Below are 13,715 nucleotides of genomic sequence, written 5' to 3'. Positions count from 1 at the left end.
AAAAAAGAATATATTATTATTATTATTATTTAAAACTGCCTTCTTTAGTGTTAACCTCTATACTCTACTGGGTTGTGATTCATAGGATAACCAAACAACAGCCCTCTAATCTCAGCATGTACTGCTTTACCGTGAAATGTCCCTAGCATTTCATCTTTCAATCTTAATTTACTTGACCTTCCCCGGCCCTGGATATTTCTCACTCCAGTCTGCCTAGATGCTTATAAATTCATTATTTCTCTCTCCACTTTCTCTTCATTTCTCATTAACTCTTTATATTCACAGTGCAGGAATCCTTTTCCCCTCTGACACTGGATTTTTATTTTCAATTATTCTTATTATTATTATACGTATAGTTTTAAGATTGATTCCACATTTCTCGATGATGACATTACGACTCAAGCTCATTTCCTTTTGGCTGTGTATCCATGCGGCTCCTTACACCATGACTCTGTTCTGTATTTAACAACCAAGATGGGAATTATGAATGATTATTACATCCTCTCAAACTTTAATTGGTCACAGATATGTGGTTATTATGATGCGGTCCCCAAACCATTTAGAATCATTAGCTTATTAAATACAAATTAGTATTCAGGTGGCTCTGGCAGACCTTAAGTTTAATGGACATTTATTCAAACAATTATTTAGGAACTGGGTTCACGGTTTAAGTATAATTTAGGCAACCCATCAGCAATATCACATTTTAAAGTTTATTATGCAATTTTAACATGGTCCACAATTACTATTCTAATTTAATCCTAAAGATTTAGAGCACTGAGCCAGTGGCCAAAATTCCTGTACATGGGATATAGATTTTTTACCTGGACAAACGTGATCTTTCACTCATACAACAAATATTTAAATTCATTGGCATTCATGCACCCCTGGACTTATACAATAACATACCTTACTCTAACAATATGAATATAAACTGGCCAATTCAGCCTTGCAAATAAGTGTAACCCTGTAAGAAATAAACTAAGCACACTGACCCTAGATCACACTTCATATGATATGTACAAATATATCAAGTGAAAACACACAAAAAGAAAAAGAAAACTAAACATCTAATCTACAATTAATGCTTGATCAAAGTATAAGGGGCAATCAAAAAGTTTCTTTTCAACGTCCATTGAGTCTTGAATCAGGATGCCAATCAGGCAAAACCGCCGTGAGCATTAAGGCACTTATCCCACCGACGCACCAGGTTGAAGATCCCATGTGGTAAACTACCATGTCCTGCTGCGTGAAGAAGTCCATAGCCCCCTGCTGTACATCCTCGTCCGACAGGAAGGGTTGACCCTTCAAAGCCTTTTTTAGGGGACCAAAGGCGTAATAATTGTATGGGGAGAGATCAGGACTATAGAGTCTACTACACATTGCTCATTGTGTGATGCGAGGACAACGCTCTCCATATCTCTCGACAGGTGTCAAAGCAGGTGATTGTGCTTGTCTCAAGAATCTCGAGAGACCGTGTCAGACTACCCACCACTAGAAACAAGCTCTACTTAGATCGCCGCTTTCACAGCAGACACGATAGATAATCTCTTAGGATTTTGCCGTGTCAAAGAAATTCCTTTGTTAGAGAAGTCTTAGTCATGGATAGACATGTTTCTCTTCTGAAGATGCAGAGTAAAGTCTCTGCGAAATGTTTCCATAGACAGGTGTTTCTCTTCTGAAGATGCAGAGCAAAAATCTGTGCAAAACATAAAGAATTTGTACTCTTTGTTTGACATGGCAAAACTCCCAAGAGATTATCAAATCTAGAAATGCAGCTTTTGGGAGTGAAAGAGGTGTAGTCTGAAATAGGCTCATCAGGGGCTGAGAAGAGATGGGTGTAGTCAGAAACAGGCTCATTCGAGGCTGAAAAAAATAGGTGTAGTTAGAAACAGGTCCATCAGGGGCTGGGAAGAGATATTTTTTGTCAGAAACAGGCTCATCCAGGACTGAGAAATGGTAAACAAACCAAACCCCATGGCACTACAGCCCTTGGAGGGCCTTGGCCTACTAAGCGACCACTGCTCAGCCCGAAGTCCTGCAGATTATGAGGTGTCATGTGGTCATCACGACGAATCCTCTTGGCCGTTATTCTTGGCTTTCTAGACCGGGGCTGCAATCTCACCGTCAGATAGCTCCTCAAGTCTAATTACATAGGCTGAGTGGACCTCGAACCAGCCCTCAGGTCCAGGTAAAAATCCCTGACCTGGCCGGGAATTGAAAATTAAACCTGGGGCCTCCAGGTAAGAGGTAGGCACGCTTCCCCTACACCACGGGGCCGGCGTTTAGGAAAGGTAAGGACAGTCAGAAACAGACCCACCAGGAGCTGAGAGAGGTGTAGTCAGAAACAGGCTCATCCGGGGCCGATAAAGAAATAGGTGTAGTCAGAAACAGGTGCATCAGGGGCTGGGGAGAGATAGATGTAGTCACATACAGTCCCACCAGGAGCTGAGAAAGGTGTAGTCACAAACAGGTCCATCCAGGGGTGAAAAGAACTGGGATTTAGGACGAGAGTGCCCACTTATCTGAAGATGAGATTGTCTTTCTCTATTTTGTCCTTATCTCCTCTTGCTGTTGCTCTCTGTTCCCACACTAACCTGTCATTGTGTTCACCCCATTTTGTGCTCCTTTCTAGATTCCTGCCCCTCTACTTAACACTTGATTCAACACTTGTCAGTTACTTTCCAGTTACTAGTCTATAATGAAGATGTATGTATGTAGGTTATAATTAATATCTTTAACAGCTGTTTCAAGCTGGTGCCTTGCTAGTAGACATGAGAAAAATAAATTTATTTTTGTATTGACTTACACTATCCATGGTAACTGCTCCTACTACGATTGGGATGAAGATGCCAGTGGTAGAACCCATGCAATCCACAATGCTTGAAAGAACACCTGTGGAAGATAAAGAGTTATAATGCAGTTTATTTCAGTCAAGAACAGTGGCCAGCATGGAGTACTTGTAATTACATCAGTGATTTAATCTCTATCCTCCACCCTTAACTCTTGCTGAATTATATCAGGGAATACGTTTCTTATGGCAATCTGAATAGTTCCGTTTCTTGCTATTTCTTAATGGCTGCAGTATTCTTGCATTCATCTCTTAACTCAGGTCTGAGAAAAATGTACTTTCAGCTGGTCTCAGTCTCATTTATGGCTGTGTCTGTATGGAAGCTGCTGAGATATGGGTAAGAGTGAGGATATTTGGAGCACGGTAATACATCTGAATGTTGTGAATGATGTTGGTTACTCATGGGATCAATCGGCTACATGGCTAAATGGTTAGCATGTTTGGCCGGAAGGATCTTGGGTTCAATTCCCAGCTGGATTGAGGATTTTAACTTTCTTTAGTTAATTCCTCTGGCTCGGGGGCTGGGTGTTTGTGCCGTCTTTAGGATGCGCAGATTGCCTATACGACATCAACTCGAAAAACCTGCAACAGGCCTCTCCGTAGGCCACTCACCATTATATATCAAAACGTAGATTAAAAATTTGGCGACTATGGGGCCTTGCATTGCTTCCACTTGTGCCAGGCTACTCACTTTCATGTATCATATTCAACCTCCCTAAGTCAACTCTTGTTCTTTTCTGAACCCGCTGATAATAGGTTGCAAGGCGTAGGTTGTCTTTGATTTTCATGCTTTCATGGCCCTTGTCTTTCTTTGGCCGATACCTTCATTCTTAGAAGTATCAGATCCCTTCTGTTTATTTTCTCTGAGTGTTATATAGAAGATGGCTGCCCAGTTGTACTTCCTCTTAAAAAAATAATCATCACTATCACCTAGATTAAAAATAAATGCAATGCAGGTATTTAAAGTCCAGTCTAGTTTATTACTGTAAACACAGCATCCCAGTAGTCAAGGATAGGTAAGATGAGGAAGATCCAATGCACCTTTATCTAGTGATGGGCAGTCTGAGACGGAGTCACAAGATTTCTCAAGATTTTTGGAGACTAGCGCAAGCACTGTTTCTCGCGAGGAATTTTGTGAGATCTCGAGAGCATTGTTCCTGCACTGTGCGGCATGCAGAGTGCCGTAGGCCTACAGGTGGACAGAGCTGAATGTTATTTGTGCCGAGTATGTGAATAGCGTACCATGGGCCTTCGCCATTCTGTAAATACGTGTCAATAAGCGACTAAGGTGTTCATTTCTTTCATTTCTACCAAGGTAAATTTTGATGCAGTATAACGTAATTATAAAGGATACGCATTCAGCATTGTATGCAACGATAAGTACACGAATGAGCAGACCAAGTACAGAAACTGACAGCTACTATAGGTGTACATCTTTATCACTCATAATTTATCAGACCCCACATTAAATCTCCATTTGTCCAGTGCTTGTGTTTACTGACATGGTGTCGAAGGCAGAGACAGGTTCTAAGAAAGACATTCCAGGAATCCTTAATGAACAACCGGATTGTATATGCAAGGATCTTCAAAAGCCAGAAATATTCAGTCAGCAGTATGTCAAGATTGTTGGTTACAAGGATAACGTTCAGATGGAGGAGGTGACTAATACTAACGAACTATGTAACTTTATCTATGATAACAATGACATTTACAATAAGATACAAAAGTTGAAATCTAGAAAAGCAGGAAGAACGGTAAGATATTGGGGATATACTAAAGACAATGGGTTGGGGTATAGTACCATATCTGAAGTACTTATTTGATTATTGTTTGCATGAAGGATCTATACCAAATGAATGGAGAGTTGCTATAATGGCCCATGTGTATAAAGGAAAGAGTGATAGACATAAAGCTGAAAATTACAGGCCAGTCAGTTTGACATGCATTGCATATAAACATTGGGAAAGCATTCTTTCTGATTATATTAAACTTGTTTGCAAAATTAATAACTGGTTAGATAGAACATAAACTCACTCATGCAAATCGGTAAACTAAAAGTGATCACCGACATAATGGACCAACACAAAATTCTTATCATGGGATTACAGGAAATTAGAAACACTGACCAGGATGCCTTGGAATCTCAAGGGTACAGACTTTATAAAGGTATACCCGGGAAGAGAGTGATGAAGAATGTCCCACAATTTGGAACAGGATTTTTGGTCAGCCTTAAAATAATAAACTCAGTTCAAGAATTCAGATCACAGTCTCCACGACTCTCAACGCTCACCTTAAAGGCATCTAATAAAATCTATACTATAATAAATGCCCATGCTCCCACTAATGATAAAAACAACTCCTCAAAAGACCAGGAGGAAACAGGAGAATTTTGGGACCTATTGGACCAGACCATAGATAACATCCCCAAACACCATATAAAATTATTAATAGGCGACTTCAACGCTCAACTAGGCAGAGAAAGAAAATACCGTGACATCATCGGAAAATGGCCAGCACACAAGAAAACAAATAAAAATGGAGAGAGACTAGTTGACCTGTGTAGAAACCATAATTTAATCTCAAAATCTACATGTTTTAAGAGGAAACCTCAAAAACTCAAAACATGGAAACACCCTGACTACACTAAAGGAGAATGGCAACTGGACCACGTCTGCATGGACAAATACCACCACAAAGAGATCTATAACGTCAAAGTCCTCCGAGGAATAGACACAGGTTCAGATCACTACGTAGTTAAAATTAAAATTAAACTCACTCCCCAGAGGAGACAACAAAAGCAAGCCCTTAAAACTAAAAGAAAAATAGATCCTACCCAGCTAATCAACAACAAAAATTACCAGAAAGCAACTGAAAAAATAAAAATAAGACTTAGTACACAACCTTAAACAAATTGCAGAAGACCTAGCTCCAATTAAACCACATAAAAAACACCAATGGTGGAACAGTGAATGTGATGAAACAGTGGAGAAAAGACATCAGGCATGGCTATTACATCAGTCCCAAAAGACAGAAATATCCTATCAAAAGCTAGTAAAACAGAGAAAAGAAACTACCCAAGTCTTAAAAAGAATAAAAAGACAACATCATAAGGACACCCTGCAGTTAATTGAAGAACAGTTCAGTAAAACTAAATCAAGGGACTACTACAAAACCTTCAGAAAGCAGCTCCAAAAATATGAACCCCCGACCCTACTGATGAAGGATGAAGATGGTAAGCTGGCCCATAACAATAAAGACAATGCAGAAATTCTGGCTAAACATTTCAACAAGCTTTTAAATTGTGAGGAACCTACAGAACTCCTTCATTTGGACACCAACACCCCGATAAAAACATCACCAGAAAACATCAATCCCCCCACAATAAAGGAAGTCTACCAGGCTCTGAATAAATTAAAAAACTACAAAGCGCCAGGAGAAGATCAGACCTTTGCGGAAATCTGGAAATATGCAGGAAACTCAGCAAAAGTTGCCCTCCATCAACAACTTGTCTCTATCTGGATTAAAGAAGAACTACCAGAACACTGGACAACAGCCCTCATTCATCCTCTGCACAAAAAAGGGGACAAAACCGACCCTAATAACTACAGGGGAATCTCTCTCCTAGATATAACATACAAAATATTTTCAATAATCATCCTTAATAGGATAAGTTTACAACTTGAGAAAGAACTAGGAGAATATCAAGGAGGTTTCAGACCCTGGAGGAGCTGTCCTGATCAGATCATGAGTCTTAAGTTGATAATGGACTATAACAGGAGAAGAAACAGAGATATGGTGATAACATTTGTAGATTTCAAGAAAGCTTATGATTGCATCCATAGAGAATCTCTGTTTAAAATTTTAAGACACCTTGGACTACACCCCAAATTAATAAACATGATAAAATTGACTCTCACCAATACCAAGTCAAAAGTGAAGTTTAGGGGTGAAACATCAGAGACATTTGAAATTAAAACTGGACTACGGCAGGGAGATGGGCTCTCACCACTATTATTTAACTGTGCTCTAGAAATGGTAATGAGGGAATGGTTTAGAAAATGTCCCCCCAAAATAAAGATTGGCCGAAAAATCAAAACAAATTGCCTGGGTTTTGCTGACGATTTAGCATTACTAGCAGTGGACATAAAAGAAGCAAAAACCCAGATATCAGAACTTCAAAACATTGCAAATAAAATTGGCCTCAAAATATCATTTGAAAAAACAGAAATTATGCCCCAAAAACCAACACAGCTAAAAGAAGTCACCATAAATGGTAATAAAATCAAAATAGTAACTCAGTTTAAATATCTTGGAGAAGTAATAACACATAACTTAAATGAAAAAATCTCAATCCAAGTAAGAACAAATAGATTAGCTAAAGCACAAAAATTAACATGGGATATCTACAAAAAGAAATGTCTATCAATAAATACAAAAATAAAACACTACAACACAGTTATAAAACCGTAAGCTACATATGCAGCAGAAACACTCTTTTACCTGAATAAACAATCAAAGACTGACAGACTTCAGAAAATTGAAAGGAGGATTGGAAGAACCTGTATCAACAAAAAATATCAGAAAGATGGACAGTGGCGGTTAATACCTAACAAAGTCGTGTACAAAGAGCTAGAACCCATTACAGATACTATGCGTAAGAGGAGACTGGGATTCTTTGGACATATCATGAGGATGCAGGACTCGAGACTTCTGAAACAACTAGTACAACACAATCTCGTCTCAAAAAATACCACAACAGGATGTAAATGGATCAGAGAAGTAAGAGAGGATCTGAAGGAAATAGGCCTTACAACAGAAGACACCAAAAATAAGATAAAATTGAATACAAAACTCAAGAATACAAACCTCCACTTTACCCTTACACAAAACAAACCAACAACACGCACATTTTCAACTGAGGAAAGGGCACGAAGATCGGAGCGTCTGAAGAAGTACTGGGAGGACCGCAAAGCCCGAACAATCCCTTCAAAGAGACCTGAACGACGGACTGACTAAAGTGATCCTATGTGGTCATAAAAGAAGAAGAAGAAGAAGAAGGACATTCCAGGAATCATTAATGAACAAGCAGAATGTATATGCAAGGATCTTCAAAAGGCAGAATTATTCAGTCAGCAGTATGTAAAGATTGTTGGTTTCAAGGGTTTAGGAAAGGTTATTCCACTGAAGCACAACTTGTAGGATTCTAGCAAGATATAGCAGATATCTTGGATTCAGGAGGTCATATGGACTGTATCACAATTGACCTATCTAAGTTATTTGATAGGGAAGTTCATGGGAGACTACTGGCAAAAATAAGTGCAATTGGACTAGACAAAAGAGTAACTGAATGGGTGACTATATTTCTAGAAAACAGATCTCAAAGAATTAGAGCTGACCCTGTAATAATTAAGAGGGGAATTCCTCAAGGCAGTGTTATTGGACCATTATGTTTTCTTATATACTGTATAAATGATATGAGTAAAGAAGTGGAATCAGAGATAAGGCTTTTTGCGGATGATGTTATTCTATGTATAGTAATAAATAAGTTACAAGATTGTGAGAAACTGCAAAATGACCTCGATAATGTTGTGAGATGGACAGTGGGCAATGGTATGATAATAAACGGGGTTAAGAGTCAGGTTGTCAGCTTCACGAATAGAAAAAGTCCTCTTAGTTTTAATTACTGTGTTGATGGGATGAAAGTTCCTTTTAGGGATCACTGTAAGTACCTAGGTGTTAATATAAGGAACGATATTCACTGGGGTAATCACATAAATGGGATTGTAAATAAAGGGTGCAGATCCCTGAACATGGTTATGAGGGTGTTTAAGGGGTTGTAGTAAGGATGTAAAGGAAAGGACATACAAGTCTCTGGTAAGACCCCACCTAGAGTATGGTTCCAGTGTATGGGACCCTCACCAGGATTACTTGATTTAAGAACTGGAAAAAGTCCAAAGAAAAGCTGCTCAATTTGTTCTGGGTGATTTCCGACAAAAGAGTAGCGTTACAAAAATATTGCAAAGTTTGGGCTGGGGCTGGGAAGACTTGGAAGCAAGGAGACGAGCTGCTTGACTGAGTGGTATATTGCAGGTTATAAATTTCATTTTCTTTGTCCGTATTGAAGATCTACTTGTTATACAAATTCTTATAATTTTGATAATTACCACCTTATAATATTTTACAAGTCATATAACAATAAAATTATGTCTTTTAAGTTAAAACATATTTGTCTAAAATCTATCTAAGTCTAACATTTTATTGACGAAACTCATCTGGTGAACATCCTTTAAAATTATTTTAAAAAATAAACGCTCTTGAGATCTCTCGAAATTTCTCGCGAGAAATAGTGCCTGCGCCAGACTCGAGAAATCCCGAGAAATCTCAAGACCTCGTCTCAGCCTGCCCATCACTACTTATCAGAGTAACCCAAAAGACTTCCTTGACCCAAATCCTTCTTGTATAGACTATTTGCATAGTTTGAGGTGAAAGTGTAACCTACATAGTGTATTGTATATTTAATTTGTGATTGTATGTTTTTATTTTTAATCCCATACGCTAAATAATAATAATCTGATGGCCAGGCAGGCATCAATTTTTGAAAATGAGACAAAGTCTCTCATAGTGCATCGGCACTGCCGGTAGCACCAAGTAGCCTACGCAGTGGCCTCCACGGTATGCAATAGCCATGCGTCTTGGTGGGTGTACTATTTACGAACTGATGAGCCCAACTTAGCACACTGGGGCAAACCACTGGCAACCAGGAATGAGTTACACGAATGAGTGGTGGTGGTGGTGATTATTGTTTTAAGAGGAAGTACAACTAGGCAACCATTATCCACGAATGAGTGGTTTAAATACAGAAGCTGATGGCTACTGTAGGTACACGTACCTGGATACTAGAGGCGTGCAATGTTCGAATTTGAGATGAGGCATGGTGCGCCTTGCTGCATGTGCAACCACCATTACGCATGAGTGGAATGTGTAATCTAAAGTGCTTCAGTTTGCTCCAATTCTTTCGACAGGTAAGTTAGGTGTACGTCGTTATCAGACCCCGCATTCAATAACATATGTCCACTGCTTGTGTTTACCGATAGTTTGGTGACGAAGGAAATAATTCCTTACAATGTTGTAAAGTATTCGCGTCATAATTAGGTACTTCGATATATGATGGTGCAATGTGAAATTGTGTCTAGTTGTGCACAACAACTTGAAGACGATGTCCGAAACGCATTGTGGATGTCGGTTATTATTAAGAGATGTCACAAAGCACAGCCCACTGTGCTGCTTATTCAAAAGTAAAATACATTGGCAGAAATACTTCTGGGATGGTCCGGCACTTACAAACGCATAATATCAATGAAGAGGAATTGTCACAGAACACCTCCGGCCCGGTCTGAATCACAAGAAGCTACCCTTTCGACAATGATTGTAAGGCATATAGGTAGGTTTACATCCTGATAACAGTTATTAACAAATCCAGCTAAGAAGTCCATCTGACATAACTTGTGAACAGTTTAAGATACTGGCATTCTGTCCTCACTTTCGTTAATGGTATTAGGGAGCTCATAGTTCAGCGTGCAGTGCTTTCCTAGGCTTTTGACAAAATTTATCGTCAGACACATTTCCATACGAGAACTGCAGATGATAACTATCAAGCTTACACTCGTAGTTACTGGGAGGTCGCACAGCTCGCGAGAATCGGTCTTGAGAGCGTTACCCATCATCCCTGCTGAAAGAACTGGAGCAAAGTCGGGCATTTTAGATTACACGTTCAAGTCATTGTAATGGGGGTTGTATATGTAGCAAAGCACATCTTCCCCGTCTCAGGTTCGAGTAATGCACGCCTCTAGTATCCAAGTAGGTGTACATCATATCTACAGTTATTCACAAATTATGCGGGGTTATTCGACTAAGATGTCCACCCCAAATAAGTCATGAACAGTTTAAGATACCGACATTCTGCTTTCACTTTCTTTAATGGTATAGTTGAACATGCAGTACTATTTCAGGCTTTTGACAAAATGTATTGGCTCACACGTTTTCATATGAGAAAGTTATTTAACGCAATAATTGCCAATGATATACTATAAAGTTTGCAGTCGTAGTTGCTGGTACGTCACACAGCTTGCACTACAGGAGGATCGGTCTCGAGAGTCTCGAGATCTGCGATGTCAGTCTCGAGAGTCTCGAGCGAGAGCGTTGCCCATCACTACTGATAAGCACTCCGGGGGCAATGTTCCAGTATATGACGAACTGTTTGCTTAGGGGCACTGCAGCTACCCAGATTTACAACGCATCTGGACCCACATATTTAGTGAGATTACATCTAGAGACTCCCGACGCTGCCCAACATTTTATCGCCAATGGAACACACCTTCATGGCCGCCACCATCAGGTCGAATTGTCACGCTCTCCTCCCCAACGTTTGAACCGCCCCAACACATCACGTCCCCGGCCAGCTCCTCCATTCCATCGACCTAGTCCACATAACCGTTTTTACCTTCCCCCACCTAGCTTTTCCCCTAACATCGCCCACAACCATCTCCTCCGTCTCTTACTCACTCACTTCCCTAGTTAATATCTCTTCCTTATTTTACATCCTTGCCCTCCAACTTACCCCAAGCACCCTCGCATACTAACCCTTCATTTCCCCCTTAGTACTCTCCTCTAAACTTTCACTCCTTAAACACATCCCCGGTATTTACATATCCACGCACACCTCCTCATTCCCTACATCGCATTATCGTCCTTCTCATACTATCGCCCCTTCCCCAACCAGCCGAAACTCCTGGCCAGGGTGAAGGCGTAACCTTCAAGGTGGCCTGCCCCTCCCCTTTAGGGAGGGGAATGAAAACATTAAAAAACTTTTTTTTTAAGTTCACCTGCACCACACAAAGCATCGACATCTCTCAAGTGGCCTATACAACTCGTCGCAGAAGATTCTCCTGCTATTTTTGATCGGCCGGATGGCTACACATCTTTACTATTCGCTCGTGCCGAGCCAACAAAGCAAATAGGCCGACTCCTCGGTGGATGTCAGCCTCCCTACTATCAACCACCATGACGACCACCACCATCACTACTACCTTTGCGACCCCTGCTCACACCTTCTCCTCCCTTTCCATCACAACTGTTAAGTCATCCCATTTATCACTGCTTCTATCCACCTCTCTTCCCGCGCTACCTCCTGTTGATCCACCTCGACTATTACATATTCCTCCCCGCTGCTTCACCCGCCCTTTTACACCGTCTACATCTGCCTTGCCAACCACTATGTCACCATCACTGTCCGTCGTACCAGCAGCAGCCGCTCATCAACTTCCATCACCGTCAGCAACATCAGCCACAAACGAAGTCTTCAGTTGCGTTGTCTGCAGCGTAAGCCCACTCATCCCGACAACCGACATTCAAGAACAACTCCGCCTTCAAGCCATACCCGTCAAGAGGGCATTCCGTATCTACAACTCCACCGGCCCGACATAATCAGACTTCATTCACAGCGCAGCAGCCGTCGCCCACCTGATCTCCAACGGAGCACTTCTCTATGGCTGTCATCATACCCTCGAACCCTTCCGCTCACCTCCCCGCCTTAACCATCGCACCTCCACATCTCGTCGCCATACCCAGCCAGATCATCCCCACTTTCAACATTCTTTCCATGTCCGTCCACCTACTTCCTCTGCTAATCTCTCCCCACCTACCCTTGCACACCTCCAACACCCCATAACTGTCCTTTACCATATCGCTTCAACACTTCACCACCTTACCTTTCCACGCAACTTCCTTCTCGACACTCTGGTGTAAACATCCATCTAAAGTTATTTCCCCAAGCCGAGAGGCTCCTCCTTTATATTCACATTGCTTACCCATCTCCTACATCTACAAGCATCACATTACTCTCTTCACTGCTCCTGGCCCGAGAGATCGTGTTACGGGCGGGGAATGAAAACTTTTCGTCGTCGTCGTCGTCGTTCACCTGCATACACCCCAGCGTCAGTGGGTAGGGTCTGACACATCCCACTCTGATGAGTCTAGTGTCAGACCTAAGACGAAACGCTGGTTAATAGAGCAAACGCCTGAAAAGCCTTACATCTGATCTGTTTTTTGACATGCTCTATTGCTGGAAAAATATCTATTTGCCTCCATGGGAACTTAGAATTTCCATTTGGAATTGCTAGGCGGGCAATAATTCCATTGTGGACGTGTATCTCCCATATGCAGTTGTCAGACTGTGCCTCTTATAAGGGCTTCTGATAAGTTCACCTGCATACTCTCAAAACCTCACTGTACATGGACATATCTTCGCAGCAGCACCTCCAGTGTTTTTTGATCGGCCGGGTGGCTTCTCATCTTTAGTAACAGCTCCTGCCAACCCTGATCAGCATATAGGCCTACTCCTAGTTGAATGTCAGCATCCCTACTACACTTCACCATGACCACTACCATCACGACGACTTCCGCCCTCACCTTTTCCTCCCACCCTACGATGACTATTATGTCATCCCATCCTACACCACTTATGTCCACATTTTTCTCCATGCCTCAGATCAGTGTACCACCTCCTCGCTTTCTGCATCGCCATTCATCACTTGTCTCTTTGTCTGCACAGCTACCATCTACGACACCATCAACTGCAGCCACATCAGCATTGGCCGCCCGTCAACCAGCATCACCGCCATCAACATCGGATACCAACACAGTCTTTAGTTGCGTCGTTTGCGGCGTCGACCCACTCATCTCCGTAACACAAGTCCAACACCAGCTATGCCTTCACGCATAACCAGTCCGGAGGGCGGTTCGGATCTTCAACTCCACGGACCCAACATACTTAGTGCGCCTTCAACTACCCACTGCAACAGCCGTC

General features: G+C 41.4%; 1 protein-coding gene across 1 annotated transcript in view; it reads right to left on the bottom strand.

Moving 5' to 3' along the window:
- The window catches only part of LOC136857234 (uncharacterized), a 229,969-nt gene that overhangs the window by 13,535 nt on the left and 202,719 nt on the right, over positions 1–13,715 (bottom strand). Inside the window, exon 8 of the mRNA XM_068225001.1 lies at positions 2,810–2,895. Within this exon, the coding sequence (XP_068081102.1) occupies positions 2,810–2,895 (86 nt within the window). The remainder of the gene's footprint in view (positions 1–2,809; positions 2,896–13,715) is intronic.

Source organism: Anabrus simplex, chromosome 1, assembly GCF_040414725.1.
Source record: "Anabrus simplex isolate iqAnaSimp1 chromosome 1, ASM4041472v1, whole genome shotgun sequence".
NCBI classification, from domain to species: Eukaryota; Metazoa; Arthropoda; class Insecta; order Orthoptera; family Tettigoniidae; genus Anabrus; species Anabrus simplex.
This window is presented reverse-complemented; position numbering and strand designations above follow the sequence as displayed.